Genomic DNA, 20967 nt, shown 5'->3' on the forward strand with positions numbered 1-20967 from the left:
CTCCTCTTGTCTAAACCCATTATTTGGTACTGTGATACTATAGTTTTTCCTGCTTGTGATAAATAAAGTTAATCATATTTCTTCTCATTTTCATTCCCGTGGTTGCACTGTTGTTTTTTCATTGCTGCCGTTCCTTTGAAAACTGTAAATTCATCTTGGACTGTCATGTAATGTATTTCAGGGTAGAATGTTTTGACTTTCTTTGATGTCAAACATGCCATCGTAAAATGTCAGTCAGTCTTGAAACCACGTCTCAAAATGTGCTCTCTGAGATCCCTAAAAATTTTGCCAGAACAATTTTTTGCAAAAAAGCAGCAAATTCAATTATAAGAAGGAGCAGTTTGACGTTCACAAACATGGATAAGTTGATGTCATCATAGCTTGGTGCAGCTGGTGCGACCTACAGTATCTTTGTGTCCTCCTGCATGTCCTTTACCTCCAATCCCAGTTCTTCCCTGATGAACGATAAAGCAAAAAACCATATGTTCTGCATTTGTTATCGGAGGTTATCAGGGCCTTACAACAGTATCTACTAGAACCTCATCAAGGTCAGACTGCGGTTCATCCAAAAACCCTTCAGCCTCACAACTGCATTTCAGATGGGACTCTGTTGTCTTGGAGTCAGCACGGGACACACAGTCATAACATTTGGGTTGGAGTCTTCCAACAGACATAATTCAGCACAGCTTTAAAAGCAAAAGCTGATAATATTCAAAATTACTGCTGTCATCATACTTGAGAGAGTGAGTACTCTGGCTCGAGGCCAGCCGGCTCGCTGCTCTATATTTGGTCATTTCTCTTGGCTTTCAATGACTTCACCGTTGCAGTTTCAGTCCAGGCACATGTGTTGTTTCAGTCTCATTTTCAGTAAACTCTGTGATCACCTTGCCTTTGCGTTCCACAGGCCTTTCACTGGGAACACAAAGAGAGAGAGGGGCATTAGTCCACGAGAAAAGCCCAGCTTTGGCTTCTTAAAGAAAGCAGAGGTTTAGCTCTTTCACTTCCACTGCATTGTTATGCTAAGGCCCAGCTTGGGAATAAGAGTGAACCATTAGCATCTGAAGAAGAGCCAACATCTGAGGGAAACATGTCTTTAAGGCCCCAAAGAAAAGAATCCATGCTGTCTCTCCTTCTCATTTTCTCATTCTCCAACTCACTCACTTGTTCCTCAACTCAACTCTCATTCCTCGCCTTTCGAAGGCCCATTCTCCTTTCTTTCAGTTTCTCCTGCTGGCTCTTTTGGCGCGAAGAGGGATAAGAGATGTGCATGTGTGTATGTGGGTGGGTGGAAAGGGGGATTAAGAACTGAAATGCTTCATTAAACAATGGCTATAGCTCTTCATAGATAATATATATCTATATCAGTCAGGTACATCAATTAAAGGCCAGAATCCATGACTTCAGAAGAGGAAGATATCCGCATATCCACTGAAGTATTGCAAATGTGGTATATTCCGTTTTATATGAATATCAAAGGTTTTGATTGAATATCCCAGCACAATACTGAATGATGATACAAAACTTAAGTACTGGGTAAAAATGTACAATAACTTAGACTACATAAAATAAACCTTTTTTTAACTTAATGGGGAAACATCTGATAAAGTAGCAACAACAAATCTGTCAGTCCTCCAGTTGTTACCAAAAAATTCTGATAGGCGAGCCTTCAAAATGACTTTTTCATTTTATTAAATGTGTAAGTACGTCTGTTTTTCCTAAAACATTGGTAAACATTTTAGTATCTGTCACGTAAATGCGTGGCAGTTGCCATTTGTTCTAATTATTATTCACTATGAATGGTCACAGAGAATGAGGAAGGACAGAGTATAGTTGACAATAGTTCCAGTTAATTAACCCAAACCCCAGAAAGTGTAAATGTAAAATGTAAAGAAGGTCACTGATTTAGTTTTCACCCCCCGTTAAAGTCAGGGTTTAGTAGATGGATGCAAGTACAGCATTGATCCTGTGTGGATTGGTGTCAAATCAACCTTTCACATCTGGATGCTGCAGTTTTCACTCCAGAACATTCAACTTCTCCTCCTCCCCATACTTTTCTGCTGAGAAGCATCCCATATAATGATGCTGCCACCACCATGCTTCACAGTTGGGCTACTGTGTGATATGTGTAGTGTTTTACATCTAACAAACAGTGCACTTTTCAGAGGGAATGTATCTTTCAGGCCGTGAATTTTGGAAAAACATAACCAACAATGCTTTTTTTAAAGCTCTGAAAATGTTACGAGTTCTTTGATGTATTGCCTCTCATGAGAAAGTAGTTCTGAGTAAATTTTGGGAGGAACGTTTAATTCCAGAGTTATCTGACCAGCTGAGGTTGAATCTGTCTGTCCATCTATCCATCCATCCATCCATCAAAGATTTTGTTTATTTTATATCATAGTTGATACGAGATCAGCAGGTTCACTGTTGCAGATGATACGGCGTATCAGATCAGTCTTTCCCTATAATGCTAATTTATCGGCATCTTTGGACTAATTGTAACTCTTTTACATCAGTATTAACAGTTCTAATCTGCTATACATTTTGCTCAATTCAGTGAATGTCGTTTTACACTCTGCTAGCTGTTTTGTGTGCATTATGAAAAAAAAATACAGTGATCGTAAGCTGTCCTGGCTCAATATACGTTAAGCAGATGCCCTTTTCAGACATTTGATACATGACATTGCTGCCCCATCAGTCTGTTTTAGTGACGACATTCTGTCATTCAGTCGTGGGTCACTTTTACCTTCATGTTTCTCAAAGCTTTACATAGACAAAACCTGCCAAAGTGATGGAGAGAGCTATGATATACAAGTGATATTTGTCTTTCATGTGAGATTTTACAGGACATCAATGAGGGTCTGTATATATCAGACTGTATATAAAGATGGACGTAGCATCTGGCTCCAAAAATGAAGCCCACCCGGAAGTGTCAAAAACTTGCAATATCACGCCGTCTGCTAGGGTTGGCTCCAAAAAGCTTTTTCTCCATAGACCCCAATTCATCACCGGAAAAAATAAAATTTGATAGACTGATTTTCTACAGCTCAGGATTTTTTTCCCGTTAGTTTTCATGGTCAAAATGAGAGATCAGGTGGCCGATATTAAAATAAATCAATACTGAATTTTAAATAAATCGTTAAAGTTGGTGGAGCCAGGGGGCGTGGCTATACTTGATTGACAGTCCCATTGACTGGTCCTGCCCCTCGTTGCTCTCCAGTCCAGCGTGTTTGATGACACTTTTTACGTCACTGGCTCCAAAAAATCCAAAATGGCGACCAGGAAGTAGCAAAATCTGGGCTTCATTTTCTCAGCGTTGAAACCAACGGGTGACGTCACGGTTAGTTCACGCCTGGTATATATACACTGCTCAAAAAAATTAAAGGAACACTTTGAAAACACACCATATTTTAATGCGGGGAAAAAAACAAACTGGATATTTACATTGATATGGACTGGTTAATGTGTTAGGAATGAAAAGATGCCACATCGTTTGATGGAAATGAAAATTATCAACCCCCAGGAGGGCTAAATTCAAGACATTCCAATATCAAAGTGAAAAACTGATGTGGCAGACTGGTCCATTTTCGGAAATTCGTTGGCAGCAACTCAAAACGGTACTCAGTAGTTTGTATGACCTCCATATGCTTGTATGCAGCCTGACAATATCGAGACAAGCTCCGAATGAGACGATGGATGGTGTCCTGGGGTATCTCCTCCCAGATCTGAACCAGGGCATCGCTAAGCTCCTGGACAGTCTGAGGAGCAACCTGGTGGTGTCGGACGGAACAAAACATAATGTTCCAAAGGTGTTCTGTTGGATTTAGGTCAGGTGAGTATTGGGGCCAGTCAATGCTGTCAATTCCTTCATCCTCCAGGAAGTGCCTGCATCCTCTTGCCACATGAGGCCAGGCATTGTCGTGCACAACAAGGACTCCACAACCATTGCACCAGTGTAGGGTCTGACAATGGATCCAAGGATTTTATCCTGATACCTAATGGCAGTCAGAGTGCCGTTTTCTAGCCTGTAGAGGTCTGTACGTCCCTCCATGGATATGCCTCCTCAGACCATCACTGACTCACCACCAAACCAGTCATGCTAAACCATGTTACAGGCAGCATAACGTTCTCCATGGCTTCTCCAGACCTTTCCATGTCTGTGACATGCGCTCACGCTGAACCTGCTCTCATCTGTGAAAACTAAAGGGCACCATTGGCAGACCTACCAATTCCTGTGTTCTATGGCAAATGCTAATCAAGCTCCACGGTGTCAGGCAGTGAGCACAGGACCCACTAGAGGACATTGGACCCTCAGACCCAAGTCTGTTTCTGATTGTTTGATCAGAGACATTCACACCAGTGGCCTGCTAGAGGCCATTTTGTAGGGCTCTGGCAGTGCTCATCCTGGTCCTCCATGCACAAAGGAGCAGATAGCTGTCCTGCTGATGGGTTGAGGACCTTCTGCAGCCCTGTCCAGCTCTCCTCGAGTAACTGCTTGACTCCTGGAACCTCCTCCATGCGCTTGAGAATGTGCTGGGCAACACAGCAAACCTTCTGGTAATGGCACACATTGATGTGCCATCCTAGAGGAGCTTGACTGCCTCTTCAGCTTCTGTAGGGTCCAGGTATCGCCTCATGCTACCAGAAGTGACAGTGACCCTAGCCAAATGCAAAACTATTGAAAAACAGTCAGAAAACACAAGAAGGGAATAAAATGTCAGTGGCCTTCATGTGTAAAACCAATCCTTTTTTGAGGGGTGTCTCATTGTTACCCCTCTAGTGCACCCGTTGTTAATTTCATGAACACCAAAGCAGCTGAAGCTGACTAAAAACCCCCTCTTTTACTTACTTGACCAGATCAGTATCACACATGTTTCACTGATTTGATGCAATACTTAGATTAAAAAGTGTTCCTTTAATTTTTTGAGCAGTGTATATTGCATAATATTCACCTAGAAAAAAACACTAAACCTAAACTAATAGCAGCTGTTTAAATATCTGACAGTCTATTTTTTGTTATTTCCTAAACTGTTAATGTGGGAGGATAATCTAACTACTACTTTACAATCAATAAAATAAAAATACGCTGTGATAAAGCTCAGGACTCAGCCTGAGGACAGCTGCTATGTAATGACTAACCTGCAGCTGATAACTGAGTCTGTGTGACATCTCACATATCTGATGTGAAGAAAAGTTCACAGTGTGACTGACTGTTAGAGTCTGACTGATCCTGTCTGCATACCAGGAACTCTTTAACTAAATGTAGCCTGATTAATGTTACTGCTGCTGTTTCACAGGTTTAAATGCACAATACTTTCTCTTTGAAGAACCATATAGATTCTGGTATTTACAAAAAAACTCTGAGGAAGAATGCCTATAAACAGCTGAAAGCAACAAACTAAACTTAAGCTCTTTTTATCATTTTGTTATAACCCAGATTATATTCATTGTTGCTCAGTCTCATTAACTGGACCTGTTAGTTTCTGTATAATTGTAGTTACATTTTCTTTTTAAAGACATTTCCGTTTGCATTAGATATGAAATTGTAGAGCCAAGTGAATGAGAAATGTGCTTTGTGGTTTTATTTTAACAGACGAAGTTTGTCTTTTGTGCTCTCTGTGATGTTTTTGGATAAATATTGATGCTAAAATGTGGGAAAGGTCCTTCCAAAGTCCCAACTCAAAGTTAATCGCTTGGCAGAAATCAATAAATCTTTACACATGCTAACTATCTAAATGTGCCAAGTAGCTACATATGAACAACTATTCTCCAGAATCTTAAACTTAATCTTCTTCTCTGTTAATTAATAAGTACTTTGTCTGTTCAGTAAATTAATAAATGAAATCAAAGGGGAATTTCACGGCACAATAATGTAGTTTTATCAGCCTCTTTATTGAAAAATCCAGTGAGATCTACTTCACTGATGCCTCAGCGGGAGAGTTGTTTATCCCGTCTATATGAGGCCCAGCACTGGAGTGTATTACCATCCAACGACATCAAAGCTTTGACAAAATCAAGCCTTGCAGAAGCCCAAGTCTCACGTGAGCGCAGCCTAATCTGTGCGGAACAATCATGTTACCTGGATAATTGAACATGGTATCATTATGGCTCCCAAGTGTGAAAGCGGCTTTGCTTCCCCCACCGCTACGAGCTCTGGTTTGTTGTAAACAGCAGTCCCAGCTTTGGCGGTGTTGCTCCTGCAGAGCTGGAGCCGGTCAGGGGGGCAGCTGTGGGATGAATCACAGCCCCAACGCACACACGTCATCCTGGGTGGGATCCCACAGACGCTCCCCTGGGTCACAACTGGACATTGAATTCAAGACACAGAGAGAGAAAGATATTGTTAAAAAAAAAAAAAAAAAAAAAAAACATACACTGCAGGCAAAAAGGCAGGAACTGAAACCTAGAAATGCTGAGTCACTCAAGTTTCGCAGGCTGACAGTTGTGCTCCCAGCAGGCTGTTGACACCAGCAGTGGTAAGCTGAGTGATAACAACAACACCATCAGGAGCAGCAGCAGCACTGTGCAGCCTACTGTATCATAAACATATGACTCTGACAGGGCTGTCTGGTCAAGCCCTTCGAGCTGACTGACGCCTCGGTGAAATGTGGAGAAGAATGAGTAAGTCATGCACCTGCCTCTCTGTCAGGACAACACTGACAGAAGGGAAGGGGGGTGAGAGGGCTGCGTGGAAAAAAAGGAATTTCCAAGTACAGGGAAGATGTTGTGAAATCATATTGCGCATGTGGTCGGCACAGCTGCAGAGGGAGTGAATCGCTCCATGTGTAACAGCATGAATCACCAGTAGAGTTCCTCAGAAGTCAGATCACACTTTCGGCTCTCTCTCTCTCTCTCTCACTCACACACACACATCTCCCTCCCTGAATGTTTTTCTCCCCTCTGTTTTCCATACCTCGCCTTCTATATCACAGGTGCAGGCGGTGAAGTAAGCTGACTAGATTGGCCACATGTACTATATAAGATCAGTGTCCAGCCCCACACATGTGCACACGTACAGACCTACACAAACACACACACACCTCGGTGATCACAATGAACAATGCCAGAGCCATCCAAAGCCTCTTCATCAGCATGAGATCATGTGACACATATAACACACATTGCTCACACACTTCCTCCTGCTGCACCATAACGCAGGTGGCCGACTGCAGCAGCCGGAGCAGCATTCCTGCTCTGTCGTTAAGTGACATCTCCTCTGTAGAAGAGTCCTCATCCTCATCCAGGAAAATCAGATGACTCACAAGGTTATTTACTTCAGATGGTTCTGACTGGGGTTTTTTTTTTGGTCCCTGCTAACTTAGCTGGAATGCTGTACACCTACACCATGTTACTGGAAGGAAATATCAGTATAAGCATTTTGGCTGCTACAGCTCACTAAAGCTAAAAGCAACACTGTCGACCACTTCCAAACCGTCTTGACATTGCTGACTAGTGAAGATTCAAAAAATGGAGCTGTGCTGAGCTTGCACCATCAACTTTTATATAATTCTCATCTGTCAGAGTAAAGACTGCTTCACAAAAATCTAATAATTTGTTTTGAGACATGAGTCAGTGGCAGAACTATTTCTGTAGTTCAATATCACAAAAACACCAATTTGTGTCATTAGGGTTTACAATCTTCACAGCAGACACTGCCCATAAACTCTCTGTTCAGATGAGTATAAAACCTCCAAAGAATCCTTTTACACAAGAGCAAAAAATGACAGTAGCCTCACCAACAGGAACAGAGGGAAAACCTGCAATCCAGGGCAACTAGACATGCAACAGATGATAGCTAGTCAAACAGAACACGCCAACATGGTAATTTTTCAGTATGGGAGATTAAAAATGATAAAATTATGGACAGATTGTAAGCATAAGTGAAGAATACAGTCTGAATATACCCTCCCAGACTTAAACAAGCTCAAAGGTTCACATTTCCATTCGCTTTTTGATGCTTTTAATGATAGTAAAATTTCTGCATTTTCCATTTATTTTTTAAATCTAACTTATAACTTGTGATCCTGCCTTGCTGTGTTTGAGTATCTAATATTTTTTTTGTGATTTTACGAACTGATTTTTCAAGTCTTTACACACACATTGGTTAGTCCGGGTTATTTTAAACGTACTATATGACTAAACTGGATTTGATTTCATTTGATTTTGAAAGCTCCTTATGAATAAAATAATGTGCAGTCCCGATTGAAACACATCAGGGGTGAATATCGTGCACAGTGCAGGAAAATTGTTAGAGCAAATGGATGTCAAATACCTACTGGGAGTGGCTTGAGCCATGCAACCAGCAACTTACCAACCATAGCAATACCCAGTTTCCCTGTCAGTAATCCCTTCTTCACTCAGCCTGTAGAACCACATTTCACAAAGATGCATGGATGAATTTCATTGTGCCAGTTTCTGCTGTGATCGGCCCTTAACCCCTTGACGCCTTTTGTCGCGAATTTGCATCGTACCACTTTCATTCAGACTGCAGCCGAGATAGCGTATCCATTCCCCCAATGCTGGTTTGTTCATATTCAATACGGAGCTCGGAACCTTTCACAAGCACCGGTTTCTCGTAGGACGGGTCGGAGTGGGATGTAATTATTCTCTGTTATTATGATATATCTGCTCTGTGTATTAGACAAATTAACAATCTCAACTTATTTTAGCATCAGCTAGAAAACAAACACATTTTTTTGTATTTAATCGTAAATTAAATTCAGGCATCAAGGGGTTTATAGTAATCGTTCAGAGGGGAATTCACTGTTTAGACTTCTCAGCAAGGAATGGGATGATGGGAGGAGAGTAGCTGATTATCAGCATCCTCAAGCCGCTAACATCTTTATCTGTCAAAGATCTGGCCGATGATGCTAAATTGACAGGTTTAGAATGTGTTTTTAATGCTAATTCAGAGGCTAAATCCGCCCAGAGTCGGGCTAGTGTAGTGCCCCACGCGGCAGTAGTGTCCCTAAAGACTGCCCAGTGCTACTCTGTGTGGTCCACCCCCACCCCCTAGAAGATTGCTGAGGGCTCTGGGCCTCTGCCTCCCTCTTCTCCTTGTCTTCCCTTGATATCAGGAGTGCTGGAATGGAGGAGCAGCACTGGAAGGGAGAGGGGGGCTGCTGGGTCTCCCTAGTTGCCAAGCGAACACCATATGGGCAGCTCACTGGTGTTACTGGGGGCCCGGGGCAGTTCCCAGAATTCACATGATAATGAAGCCCGGGGCCATTCAGAGTGCTGGCCTAAAGCTGGGGCTAAGAGCTTTTGATAGCCCCCAGCAGCCTGTAGGCCTGCCCACCCCAGGCCCAGCCAGCTTTCCTGCCAGGCACAAACCACCTGTTTGATTTTCCCAGGGCCCTGCCACAGCAGAGGGAGAGAAGAGAAAGAGGGAGCCGGGAGGAGGAGGGGAGGGCCAGCAAAGGAATGTCTCCCTCTTATTTTGTCACTGAGTGTGTACTTCCCATTCACTTCCTCTTTATAATCCCTCCAGCCCTCCCCTCACGTGCACACACACACACACACATACAGAGAGAAGTGTGCACGCTAACACATGCACATGAGTATAACCTAGATGCACATATGCACACACCCCTGCTGACCCGCACACAGGCTCTTTCCCCTTTTGTTGAACGCCCCGAAACAATCCCAGGGAGAAGAATGAAGTTAAAAAGTAGGGCACCTTCTGCTGCATCAAAGTTTCACACAGGCAGATTCCTGGAAGAGGGCCCTGGGTGAGAAGCAGGGCGCTTGTCTTAGCGGTACGTGGGAACCAGAGGAGGGTCTTCAGTGGGCAGCTGAGGGGAGACTGGCAGTAGATGGACCCGACAGAACCAGGGGAGGGGGGGTGGATATGACGGCGATGCACACTGGGGTGCATGAAAGGACACCCGAGCATGAGAGGAGGGAGCAGGGAAAGGGAACGTAGCTTGTGGCACTTGCGGGGGGTCGATATATGTTTACAAGAAGGGCGCATTCCTTTATCGTGAGAATGGCTGGTCGATGCACAGCAATAACGCCGGGACAGACAGGGCAGATGGTCTCTGGCCGTCTTCAGGAAAACAATGGTTCAGTCCAACAGTCAGAAGCTGAATAAATAATTTTTGGTCAGTTTAATTTGGCTACGGGGCTTCGAAATGGCATTTGCATACAAAATTCAGACCGAATGCATGCTCTCTTGCCTGACGAGATTCTGTGGTGGAATATTTCCCGTTGTGTAATCAGGTGATGTGATCACAGTAGCAAAACACAGGTGTGCAGGTGTGACGCTGTGTACTCTGCGGCCACTTCTAGTTCCCGGTGTGAAGGTGGGGCAGCGTTCCTACAGTTTAACCTGAAATGCTGCCTTGCTGGGGGCTAAACACCTGCGCTGCACTCACTGAGAAAAAGGAGGGCGGGTGGGACCGGGGTGGTGGAGGAGGTGGTGGGGTCTCTGGTTACTGTAGTCCCCTGGCTGAGCTGTTTCTTTATGCACATTATTCAGGTCAGGTGTACGAGGGACATCTGCATAGAAAACATTACAATAACCCCACACCGAGGCTCCGCTGTGACAAGAACACACACACCTACACCTGTTGCACCTGCGCTGCCGTCTGTGGAGCGCATGAAAAGACGGCCAGATTCCCACACCCAAGGAAATTAACTTCCTCTTGCTGTTGCGCCCTCTATACAGCGTGGATAAATAGAAACAACAAACAAGAGGGGAAACTTGAGCGGGCTCAGATCACAGCTGAGCCAGCAGAGAGTGTTAAGGTGGGACTTTAGTGTCAAGAGCATCAGGAGAAAGAAACAAAAACTCCCCGAGGCCCAAATAACTTGATTATACCCGCTCCACAATCAAAACAAAAGTGGCAGGCCCAATCTGTTCACTGTCAATGGCGGCTCTCATTTGTCAAGCCCATCCAAGAGGTTGGTTCTCAGGCGACTCGCACAATGCCCAGTGACAAACAGGAGGGCTCTCCTTTTAGCCCTGCCTGCCACCGGGAAGCCCATCTGAAGTATTAATCTTTTGGTGGAAGAGTGGAGGAGAGGGCTCAGCCTGGCCCAGCCATTGTCCCCAGCCCTGGGCCCTCTGAATGGGGCTTTGTCAGCTCCCCAGCTGCCACTGTCCATGCTCCATCTTTGGGCTTTGGCTCCCATGTCCCCTGGCCGTGCTGACTGGACGCCTCTGTGCAGCTGTGGGGATGTGCGGGTTTGTGTGTGTGTGAATGTGTGTGTGTGGGATGCAGAGGGAGGTCAGGTGACAGGCCATTTGTCTCACAACACACAGAGACACACACAAATATGTGGCTTAACTTAGGGTCTTACTTGTCATTTCAAAGTGCCGCATTTAGTTGCCATGGATTCTCGGACACAACAGAACGAGTTCCCGTCTCTGGAGCAGCTTCTTAATAAATCACCACCAAGGAAATAACATCTTGGTCATATTTAGAAATCCACAATAAACTACCACCTTTTTTGGCTCTCTTACATTATAGAAGGAATACTTCCGGGCAAATTTGCTGGTGATACTTCATCATGTTTGTTGATTAGTTGTTGACAATTTAATTACTCTGCTAAATACATAAATTAAAAAATATACACACAGCATGCATTTATCCATAATTCCCCCTTCCAGTTTGAAGTGTAAATTAGGAAACAGTGGACAGAGCGAGGACAGAAGCAGCTATTTATTGTTCTTCATCTCTCCCCTGCAGCAGGGGGCAGCTGGCCAGCAGCAATCAGGCCTGTCCCCCATAGCCATCCTCTGGCTACCAGCTGGGAACAGCTGGTCTCCCCTTCTGCTACCAGTGGACCTGAGCCCTGCTGGAAGTCCTGGAAAGGAGAGGACCTTATAGGATCTGACAAACAGGCAATATTCCCCCATAGACAGGTTCCGCTAATGAAGAGGCCCCATTAGGCCACATTTACAGTTTCTATAGAGGTGCATCTATTGTTTGGTCCAAGAAGGGAGCTATAGCCTTGGGGCTCTTTAGGACAATGGAGCACCTCGACAGGTTGAGCTGCCAGTTTTACCACAGCCCTATCACCTAGTCGGTGTTAACTGACCACTTGTGTGATGTCAGTGGCAAACTGTTGCTATACCTAAAGAAGCAGAGGGAGGGGTGAGGTGGGAAAACGGTGAAATAGTTGCTGGTGGTGCTGGGGGTGATGACCACCGGATGGAAAGGGGCTCTGGCGTTATTAGATTTGCAACAAGCCGTAACACTGTCTCCTATTGTGTATCCCTCCACCCCTGCCCTCCCCCAAGCCCCTAACCGTAGAGAAGACTGCCAGTCCCTCCTGAACACCCCGAACACACACACACGCACACACATGCGCACACACACGCACAGACACTCCCAGCTAAAGCTCTCTCTCCAGGCAATTGCCACTGGAGTGGAAAGTATTCCAGAGCACAATGCCTATGCTCTCAATGGGTGCTTTAGCATGCCACCAGTGCGCTGTCACCAGCAGATGGGGAGCTAATTAGAAGCTATTAAAGGGCTTTGATAGTGTGTGTGGGAACCAGGCGGAGGGAGATGGCCACAGGGGTGTAAAGGAGGGGTGAGCTTTGGGTCCGGTGAATGCACACACACATACACATGAACACAAGACAGCGAGATACAGAGAGACCAAGCTGTCCCCGCGGCTCCTCCAGGGCCAAGGACGCAGAGCCGTGGACACCTGTGGGGCTTCAAGGATGTCTGTGAGGTTCCGCTGCACACCAACTTTCAGATGGAGATAGTGTTCCTGTAACCTGCCCCTGGCTCCCAGGGAAGGGCACCGTCTGCCCACCAGTCTAGGAAAAACACCCCAGCAGGCGGCGAGGCTCCAGCCGGTCTGCACTGCTGATGACACATCTCTGAACCAGAACTCCCACAGGAAGCGAGGCCTAACCGCCGCTCCTCAGTCATTACCGAGGCTGGGCTGCCCAGGGAGGTGGCAGGGCCACGCCGGGGCAGCACAGGCGGAAACATGTACAACACACACCCACAGAAGGTGTGACACAAACTCTTGCACTCAGCGCAAGCTTCCTCCTCCTGTTCCTGATGCAACCAGTCAATCATCAGTCTACCAAGGACAGATGTGACATTGTGGTTGTGGTAACAGTTTTTGTATCTGACACCACACTCACCCCTCCCAGTCCCATATGAGCCTCTCCACACACCTGCACACAGGTGTGATCATTATCAAGCAAACAGGAAGAGCCTGACTGGGAACTGGAAACTAATCCCACAGCTGTGAGGAGATGGTCTGTGTGTGTGTGTGTGTGTGTGTGTGTGTGTGTGTGTGTGTGTGTGTGTGTGTGTGTGTGTGTGTGTGTGTGTGTGTGTGTGTGTGTGTGTGTGTGTGTGTGTGTGTGTGTGTGTAAGTAAAAATTGTTGAAAACTTGCATGTGGTGCTCTCCGCTCATAATCAAATTCCTCTGTTTTTTTTCAACAGTGTATCTCAATAATCACACTGAAGTAAAATCCTCTGTCTAAGAAACCGTTTATTCTCATCCGCCATGATTGTACTTTGGTCACTTTCATGTTTCGGGAAGTAGTATGGGCTTGACTTATTGTCCTCGCTGCAATAATAACAGCAGCAAAAGTGTCAAAGCACTAGTGGAATGTTCTGTTTCCTCTGAGTGAATTCCTGCACCAGCTTTTCCCCTGTGTGACTTCCTGTAGTGTGCTTTTGTAGATCCATTTGCTGTTGCGATAAAGAGGGCGTATTAACTAATACGCTTCCCCCTCCACCAAATGGAAGAATTTATGCTGAAAAGCGCTACTGGGAAACTGTTTGTGTGCTGGAGTAAATATAGCCAGGAGACACAATGTCCCAGAAAAAAAAGGAAAAGGATAAGTGTTGCTTTTCTGTCGTTTGATAGATGCATGATGTTGCGACAGCGCTGACACAAATAGTCACAGATTTAAAAGTGATAATCAGCTCACATATAAAGAGTCCGCTGGGAAATGAATTGTGTCAGCGACGAAGGAGGGAAGGGGAGCTGAGAGAGGGCACTGCCATTCTGTCAGTTAAAATCAGGAGCTAATATGTTTCACTTTTCTTTCCCCTCCTCTGCCTCTTCCCTCTGTCTTCTCTCTCCCCTTGCCTTGATGTGCTGTAAACAGGCTAAAAAGGGCCCAGCTGTGTGGAGTTATTGTTGGTGTCAGTAGGAAGTGCTGATAGCTTTTGCAGCTGAACAAAAGCTGGATGAGGGGAGTGGAGGGGCGCTCCAGACACTGTGGCTCCAGCCTAGATTCTCTCCCACAATCCCTGCACCGCACTCCCATTGTTCTGCCCACCCGGCCTTCCCTCCGCCCTGTCAGCTGCGACCTAGGACAGAGGGGGAAAATAAAGAAAAGGGGAAAAAAAGAAAGTTAAAAAAAAAAGTTTTTACAAGCTACTGCAACAGCTAGAAGAAACAGCCGGTGGTAGTTAATTTTGTTACAGCAATACTGACGTTATCTCTGGTACGGTACAACATCTGTGCAGATATAAGCAGCAACTCTTTAAATAGCACTAAAATGTGAAGAGAACAAACTGTTTAGCATAGTAACTTTAAAACTATGCAAAAAAGTTGATGTAGAAGTGTGGATAAGTGGGTGCAATGATGTAAATATTACTGCAAAGAAAATGTTGCTATGGCAGAAATATGCATTTACATACAATAATATAGTGTAAAAATAAAATTATTACAAACATCATAGGTGGTAATATACAGGAATTATACACTCAACAAAAATATAAACGCAGCTTTTGTTTTTGCTCCCATTTTTTATGAGATGGACTCAAAGATCTAAAACTTTTTCCACATGTACACAATATCACCATTTCTCTCAAATATTGTTCACAAATCTGTCTAAATCTGTGATAGTGAGCACTTCTCCTTTGCTGAGATAATCCATCCCACCTCACAGGTGTGCCATATCAAGATGCTGATTAGACACCGTGATTAGTGCACAGGTGTGCCTTAGACTGCCCACAATAAAAGGTCACTCTGAAAGGTGCAGTTTTGTTTTATTGGGGGGTCCACTCCTCTTCAATGGCTGTGCGAAGTTGCTGGATATTGGTGGGAACTGGTGCACGCTGTCGTATACACCGATCCAGAGCATCTCAAACATGCTCAATGGGTGACATGTCCGGTGAGTATGCTGGCCATGCAAGAACTGGGACGTTTTCAGCTTCCAAGAATTGTGTACAGATCCTTGCAACATGGGGCCGTGCTTTATCCTGCTACAACATGAGGTGATGTTCTTGGATGTATGGCACAACAATGGGCCTCAGGATCTCGTCACGGTATCTTTGTGCATTCCCTCAAATCTTGCCACATCTGTGGCATTGTGCTGTGTGATAAAACTGCACCTTTCAGAGTGGCCTTTTATTGTGGGCAGTCTAAGGCACACCTGTGCACTAATCATGGTGTCTAATCAGCATCTTGATATTGTACACCTGTGACATTGGATGGATTATCTCAGCAAAGGAGAAGTGCTCACTGTCACAGATTTAGATTTGTGAACAATATTTGAGAGAAATGGTGATATTGTGCATGTGGAAAAAGTTTTAGATCTTTGAGTCCATCTCATAAAAAATGAGAGCAAAAACAAAAGTGTTGCGTTTATGTTTTTGTTGAGTGTGTATAGAATTGGACACTAACTTTGCATTTAAATATATCATGAGTTCAATTATTTATCCAGCTTTACTCCTATTTATTTTTTTCCCCTGTACAACACTGGAGCTGCATTTAAAATGTTTTCTTATAGATTAAAAAAATCAGCAGTCAGCTGCAAAATACTGCTTACACATTAATAATGATAATCCTGTACGCTTGTTGATCACCTTATTAGTTACACCTGTGGGCTCCAATACAATCCAACACAGCAGCTCGGCCACACCTTAATCTTTCTAGTGTTTTATCCACTCCATCAACATACCTAAATGTAATATAATGCACTCCAGTACACCACCATCCCCTACTATGAAGTCAGTAATAAAGAAAGTAAAATCACTTCTTTGATGACTAAAATACAGAAGGTTCATGAATGTAGATTTTATAGCAGAGCTGTTGTATTGGATTACATTAGAGATCTCAGGTGTACCTAATAAAGTGGCCTGTCAGTGTGTATATAGCAATACAATACTGACAGGGCCTTTGTTTTGCTTAATAAATGAAATTATTTCATTAGCACTACTGTTTTTACTTTAACCTGGGATCTGATGTGTTGCAAAATTCTGAACTGTAGTTCTAAAATATGAGTTTCCAAAAATGTTTAATCTTTTTGGTTCTTCTTGTAAATGTATATCTTTGTAGGGTTTAACTTACTTGACTTGATATTATGATTTATGATTAATTAAGCAATCAGAATATAAAAGTTTCCTAGCTTTTTTTTATTTTTTTGGGATTCACAACTGTAAATGAAATTAACCTACAACCTCTGCAATTAAAGTTATTTCTAACATCCAAGTTCATTATTTCAATTGTTCCAGTAGCTTCCTCACTTTTTACAATGTTTTTTTTTTTATATATGGCATGTACTTAATTACCATCAAAAAAGTTTTTTTTTTTTTGAAATAGTTTTTGCTGATGTAGTGGCTTTTTAAAGAAACTGATTCAAGTTGTTGGCAGTTAACTTGATTTATTCTGAAATACAGCTGATCTTTAAATCTCAAACAACAAATGTGGGTTTAAATTACAACCAATATTTAGTTTGATGCAATCACCAGTATTCTATTATATTATGTCAGTCCATCAAAATGTTTGCAACTTCAAAGATTGGTCTTAAACCAATAAGCTGGAGTTATCTGCAGCCATGCATTTAATGAAGTGGTGGGAATAGGTCCTCTGAATAACTTTTTTTTTCTTCAGTAGAAACTCAATTCCTGCAAAAATGGAATGAAATGAATGTTTTCAGAAGAGCTTTTATAGCAACCACAGGGACGGAGAGCAGTGAAAGTGGGCCGTTTGAAGGAATGCAACAGTGATTTTTGCCTTAAAATGCGGTAACAACATAATGAGGCGCCTCCCCTCCTTTGTTGCTCCGCTGTTAACCGGCTGACAGCGTTTGCTCTGCAGGTGCGCTGGGCGGTAATCTCATCCCGCTGCTTTAAGGTGATAAATGAACGACAAAGCTCCGGAGCCGGTTTGTTCTCAGGGCTCCGCGCGCCACGCAGGTGAATGGAGCGGCGCGCAGTGCGAAGCTCTCTTGTTTGACGTCTCCATGGAGACCGCCCGAGCGGCGCCAGGCTGACAGGCGTCAAGGCTCCGATGAATGGGTGACGTCACCGCGCTGGCGCCTGCCAGTCTGCTCGGGCTTGTTTGGACAATCTGGGGGGAAGATTCAGAACAGAGCGATGCGATCTGAGTGTGCACACAAGGCTGAGCACACACTGCAGAAACATGTGAAGGAATCCGTGAAGCTGCTGCTACTCACACTGGGCTCCCTTCAGCACATACAGCCAGCAAAAAGAAACTCTGTGCCTCGAGAAAAAAGTGCAATTTTGTGCGCATAAAGAGAGCTTTGATTGTAGAAAAGGTTTCAGATTGTGTCCAAGGAGCAGCGGTTTGGGGAAGGACTGCAGCAGTAGTCATGTTCTTCAACTAATGATCGAATAAACTCTTTAGCATTCCTCACAGTTCACATATACTAAACAAACTTCATCACATTTAACTAATTACAGCTTAAAAAAAAAGTGTTTTCCCAGAATTGTTTGGCCCTTCGGTGTAATTCATTCTCTAACTTTACTGTACCATTGTCATCAACATCTGCAGTGCCATCAACAATTGTGAAAGGCAAATCTAGGACACTGTGGTAGCCTAATTATCATTAACCATTCATCCTATTCATCCTCTCCCATCCCACACACATTCTCACAGTACATACCCAAGCATTCACCACCCCTTGACTGTCCCCAGGCAATCTACACCTGCAGAGTCCCCAAGCCATGGACAGCTGGATTCCCACATATTACCCATAAAAGACACACATTTGTTTCCATTTGTAACGCCATCCCTCAAACAGATTGTAAATCCCGATAAGCAGCCGTACGCGCTCATTGGCTAAGAGGAAGGTTTTGAACCGCCTCATCAATACAAACGACTCATTCCCATTGGTCCAACGCCTTCAAACGGGACAACTCCGACACGCCCCCGCCTTCTTCTGCATTATAAAGCCGAGGAGGTTTGCCCATGTGGATGTTGCAAACTGTCAACATTGCATTGCCAACATCTCTAAGAGGAGGAGAAGCCTCATTCCTGAACTACTCATCTTTTTTTTTTGGAAGCTACACCTACTACACGAAACAACATGAAGGTTGTCGGATCTACCTGCGCCCTGAAGAGCAAGGTCGGCGGCGAGGACGTGGTGCGGTGCCTGTCTGACCAGAGCCTGACCATCTCGAAGTGCAAGATCCCGCTGCTGGACGAGCAGATGAGCGTCTTTCTACAGGACATGAACAGCTGCTACAGCAAGCTGAAGGAGCTGGTTCCCACTCTGCCCACCAACAAGAAGGCCAGCAAAGTGGAGATCTTGCAGCACGTCATCGACTACATCTGGGACCTGCAGGTCGAGCTGGACGAGCCGGAGAAAAGCCGCCAGCACTCCGTCGGCAGCGTCCCCCGCACACCGCTGACCACATTGAACGCAGAGATCGCCAGCATCACAGTGGAGGTAAATATCTTGTCACACATACTGCAGAACGAATTTGATAATATTTCAGTCTCATACAGAGGTAATTGCACCCCTGTAAGAGCTGATTTTGAACGCCCGTAGTTTTACGCACGAGTTGGAATGTATCAGCTTCGTGCCCATGGAACGCAAATGTACTAATCAATCCATTTTTCTCTCTCCCTGCAGAATGGATGCTCAGATGACAGGATTATGTGCCGTTAAGAGCTCCTGGAGCATCGCCCCATCACCCCACAGCGAGCACCGCGAAGAACGAACAAGGCTACTTGATGTGATCACATCAATAAATACAACCTTGAACTGTGTAGGGACGTTTCAAACTCCCAAAGCTAGAAAAATACCGTTGTGTGGACATCCTCCAGCAGCGAGGGTCTCTGTCACTCAGGCCTCTCGATTCATCAGAGGGCCCTGAGCTGAGAAGATGACTGGTGGTGTCCAGATTAAAGACTGGGTTAGCCGGGGGACCAAGACAAGTTCAGTGCAACCAGCATCGCTTGTTGCTTGTAGAGTTTCTAAAGAAAGCTTACGTTTCTGTTACGCTCTTTGTATCTTGTGTAAACCATATAGAGAATTCAACATTTTGTAAAAAAAAAAAGAAGCTAATTTCTCAGATTCCTGAGCGACAAACTGTATTGTATATTACAATGCCACAGTATGTGAAGATATTGTTTTCTTACAATGTGCATTATTGGTGTTTTTATTAAAACAAGACAATTATTTTTGAACAAGAATCCTTCTGTGTCACTGTGTCTATGTGTGTGTGTGTGGGGGGGGGGGGCAAAGATATAAAGTAGTGTCACATCATGAACCTGGGGGGCTTCAGGATAGATCTCTGCTGGAACTGTGAGAGAACATTATGGGCTGTTAGAGCCTTATTAGCACTGTGATTAATATGGATCTGAAAAGCTTATCTTGTAGCTTAGTGCCAGGGGAGTGTAAACTGGTTGTCACTAAAACGTGCTACTCTTACAAGAAGCTGTTAAGTCATTCAGCTAACATAAAACCAAAGCTGGTGGTAAACATAATGGCGCATAGCCAGTTAAATCTGTAATTTGCCTCTCTATGGCTCATTAACGTATCACATTACAGGAGGAAGTCTCACTTTAAAGATCTTGACAAATTCAGAGTTGGAAATAAAGTTTAAAATAAAATCAGTGTTTACAAATGTATTTTATTCTAGAAGATCGAATATTCTACGTTTATCTGACAAACCCACGGGCAAACATGAGGTTATTTGTGTTCTATGAGGAAATAAAGTTTTTTTTCACTTCATAAAACATTTAAAAATGACGTTTCAATATGTTCTCGTGTAAATCAGCGACTTTTTTCCTCTGTCTTTTGCCGGCACTACAGGGGTTAAAATGGCTTTGGCGAGGCGATTCGTTATAAGATTTATTCTGTCTCCCTGGTGCAATGTTTTTCCCATTTCCCTGCGGTGCGATGCGCACAGCTGCAGCCCCGGCGTGGCCAGTGTGTGATTGTGTTTGTGTGATAGCTTTGTGCCAAGGGCAGGGGAGGGCGGCGGGGCCCAGACTGAGCGGCGCCTCGGCACACCTGGGGAAGTTCAGGTTAAATAGCTTCACATTCCTCAACACACAGCTGATTGAAACATTAACAAACAGTAATCCACGGGCCAGGCCGCAGATGGGCCGGGAACCACGCCAGCTCTGAGAGAGTTGCTCTCGGGTAGAGATTCCCACAGTACGGTCGTATGCCATAAGTTTGCTATTAATATATACACTTAAAAAAACAACAGAGTATATATTTATATATAAAGAGATTTAAACTCCTGGAGCTGTTGGAGAAGTGTCCATAAAACAGAAATAATACATATAAAATTCCTTTGCGTTTTATTTTTTATACTGTTGAATCATGTTTGTAATTTTCTCTTTACATAGCCAATTATCTATATATCAGATAAAGAATGCCTCTTATATAATATTGTAGAGGCACAGAGAGAATAAAGAGCAGTGAGTTGTGGTCTCCATAGCGAGTCTGTCCTCAATAATTTATTACCATTAAATCCAATCAGGGGCGAATCGTGGATCTTATAATTACTTCAATCTTAATTATTAATATTATTTTAATCCCCGAGTCTATAAATCAAACCTCATGTCACCTCCTTTAACTCCCTGTGGTGCCTGGCGCCCCCTTGTGAGTACAAAATGAAATTACAGTCAGTATTTTTTCTCTGTGCGGTGAAAGAGTGAGCCTGTGGAGCTATTAGGGACTGTAGCGCCCCCTTCTGGTAGAAATATGTATATTCATTCATACAGAGAAGTGACTTTTTAGGTACTTGTACTTTACTTGAGCATGTATT

General features: G+C 44.0%; 1 protein-coding gene and 2 long non-coding RNA genes across 3 annotated transcripts; 1 reads left to right on the forward strand and 2 right to left on the reverse strand.

Moving 5' to 3' along the window:
* Positions 1–3385: 3385 nt before the first annotated feature.
* Positions 3386–7522, reverse strand: LOC127534073 (uncharacterized). Its single transcript, XR_007942023.1, has 3 exons — positions 6401–7522; positions 6077–6300; positions 3386–4672 (listed from the first exon to the last, which is right to left on the reverse strand). It is a non-coding gene; the product is annotated as an uncharacterized LOC127534073 (long non-coding RNA).
* A 5921-nt stretch (positions 7523–13443) lies between these two features.
* Positions 13444–18105, reverse strand: LOC127534148 (uncharacterized). The gene is made up of 2 exons (XR_007942154.1): positions 17844–18105; positions 13444–14298 (listed from the first exon to the last, which is right to left on the reverse strand). It is a non-coding gene; the product is annotated as an uncharacterized LOC127534148 (long non-coding RNA).
* A 38-nt stretch (positions 18106–18143) lies between these two features.
* On the forward strand, positions 18144–19378 carry id1 (inhibitor of DNA binding 1, HLH protein). The gene is made up of 2 exons (XM_022199909.2): positions 18144–18629; positions 18816–19378. The coding sequence occupies exons 1-2, from the start codon at positions 18267–18269 to the stop codon at positions 18849–18851; spliced, it is 399 nt and encodes a 132-aa protein (XP_022055601.2). The 5' UTR covers positions 18144–18266; the 3' UTR covers positions 18852–19378.
* Positions 19379–20967: the final 1589 nt, after the last annotated feature.

This window comes from Acanthochromis polyacanthus, chromosome 5 (genome assembly GCF_021347895.1).
Source record: "Acanthochromis polyacanthus isolate Apoly-LR-REF ecotype Palm Island chromosome 5, KAUST_Apoly_ChrSc, whole genome shotgun sequence".
Taxonomy (NCBI): Eukaryota; Metazoa; Chordata; class Actinopteri; family Pomacentridae; genus Acanthochromis; species Acanthochromis polyacanthus.

Coding starts and splice junctions, on each gene's coding strand:
- id1 (XM_022199909.2), top strand. CDS start 18,267: ATGAAGGTTGTCGGATCTACCTGCGCCCTGAAGAGCAAGGTCGGCGGC. Junction 18,630..18,815: donor TCGCCAGCATCACAGTGGAG/GTAAATATCTTG, acceptor CTCTCCCTGCAG/AATGGATGCTCAGATGACAG.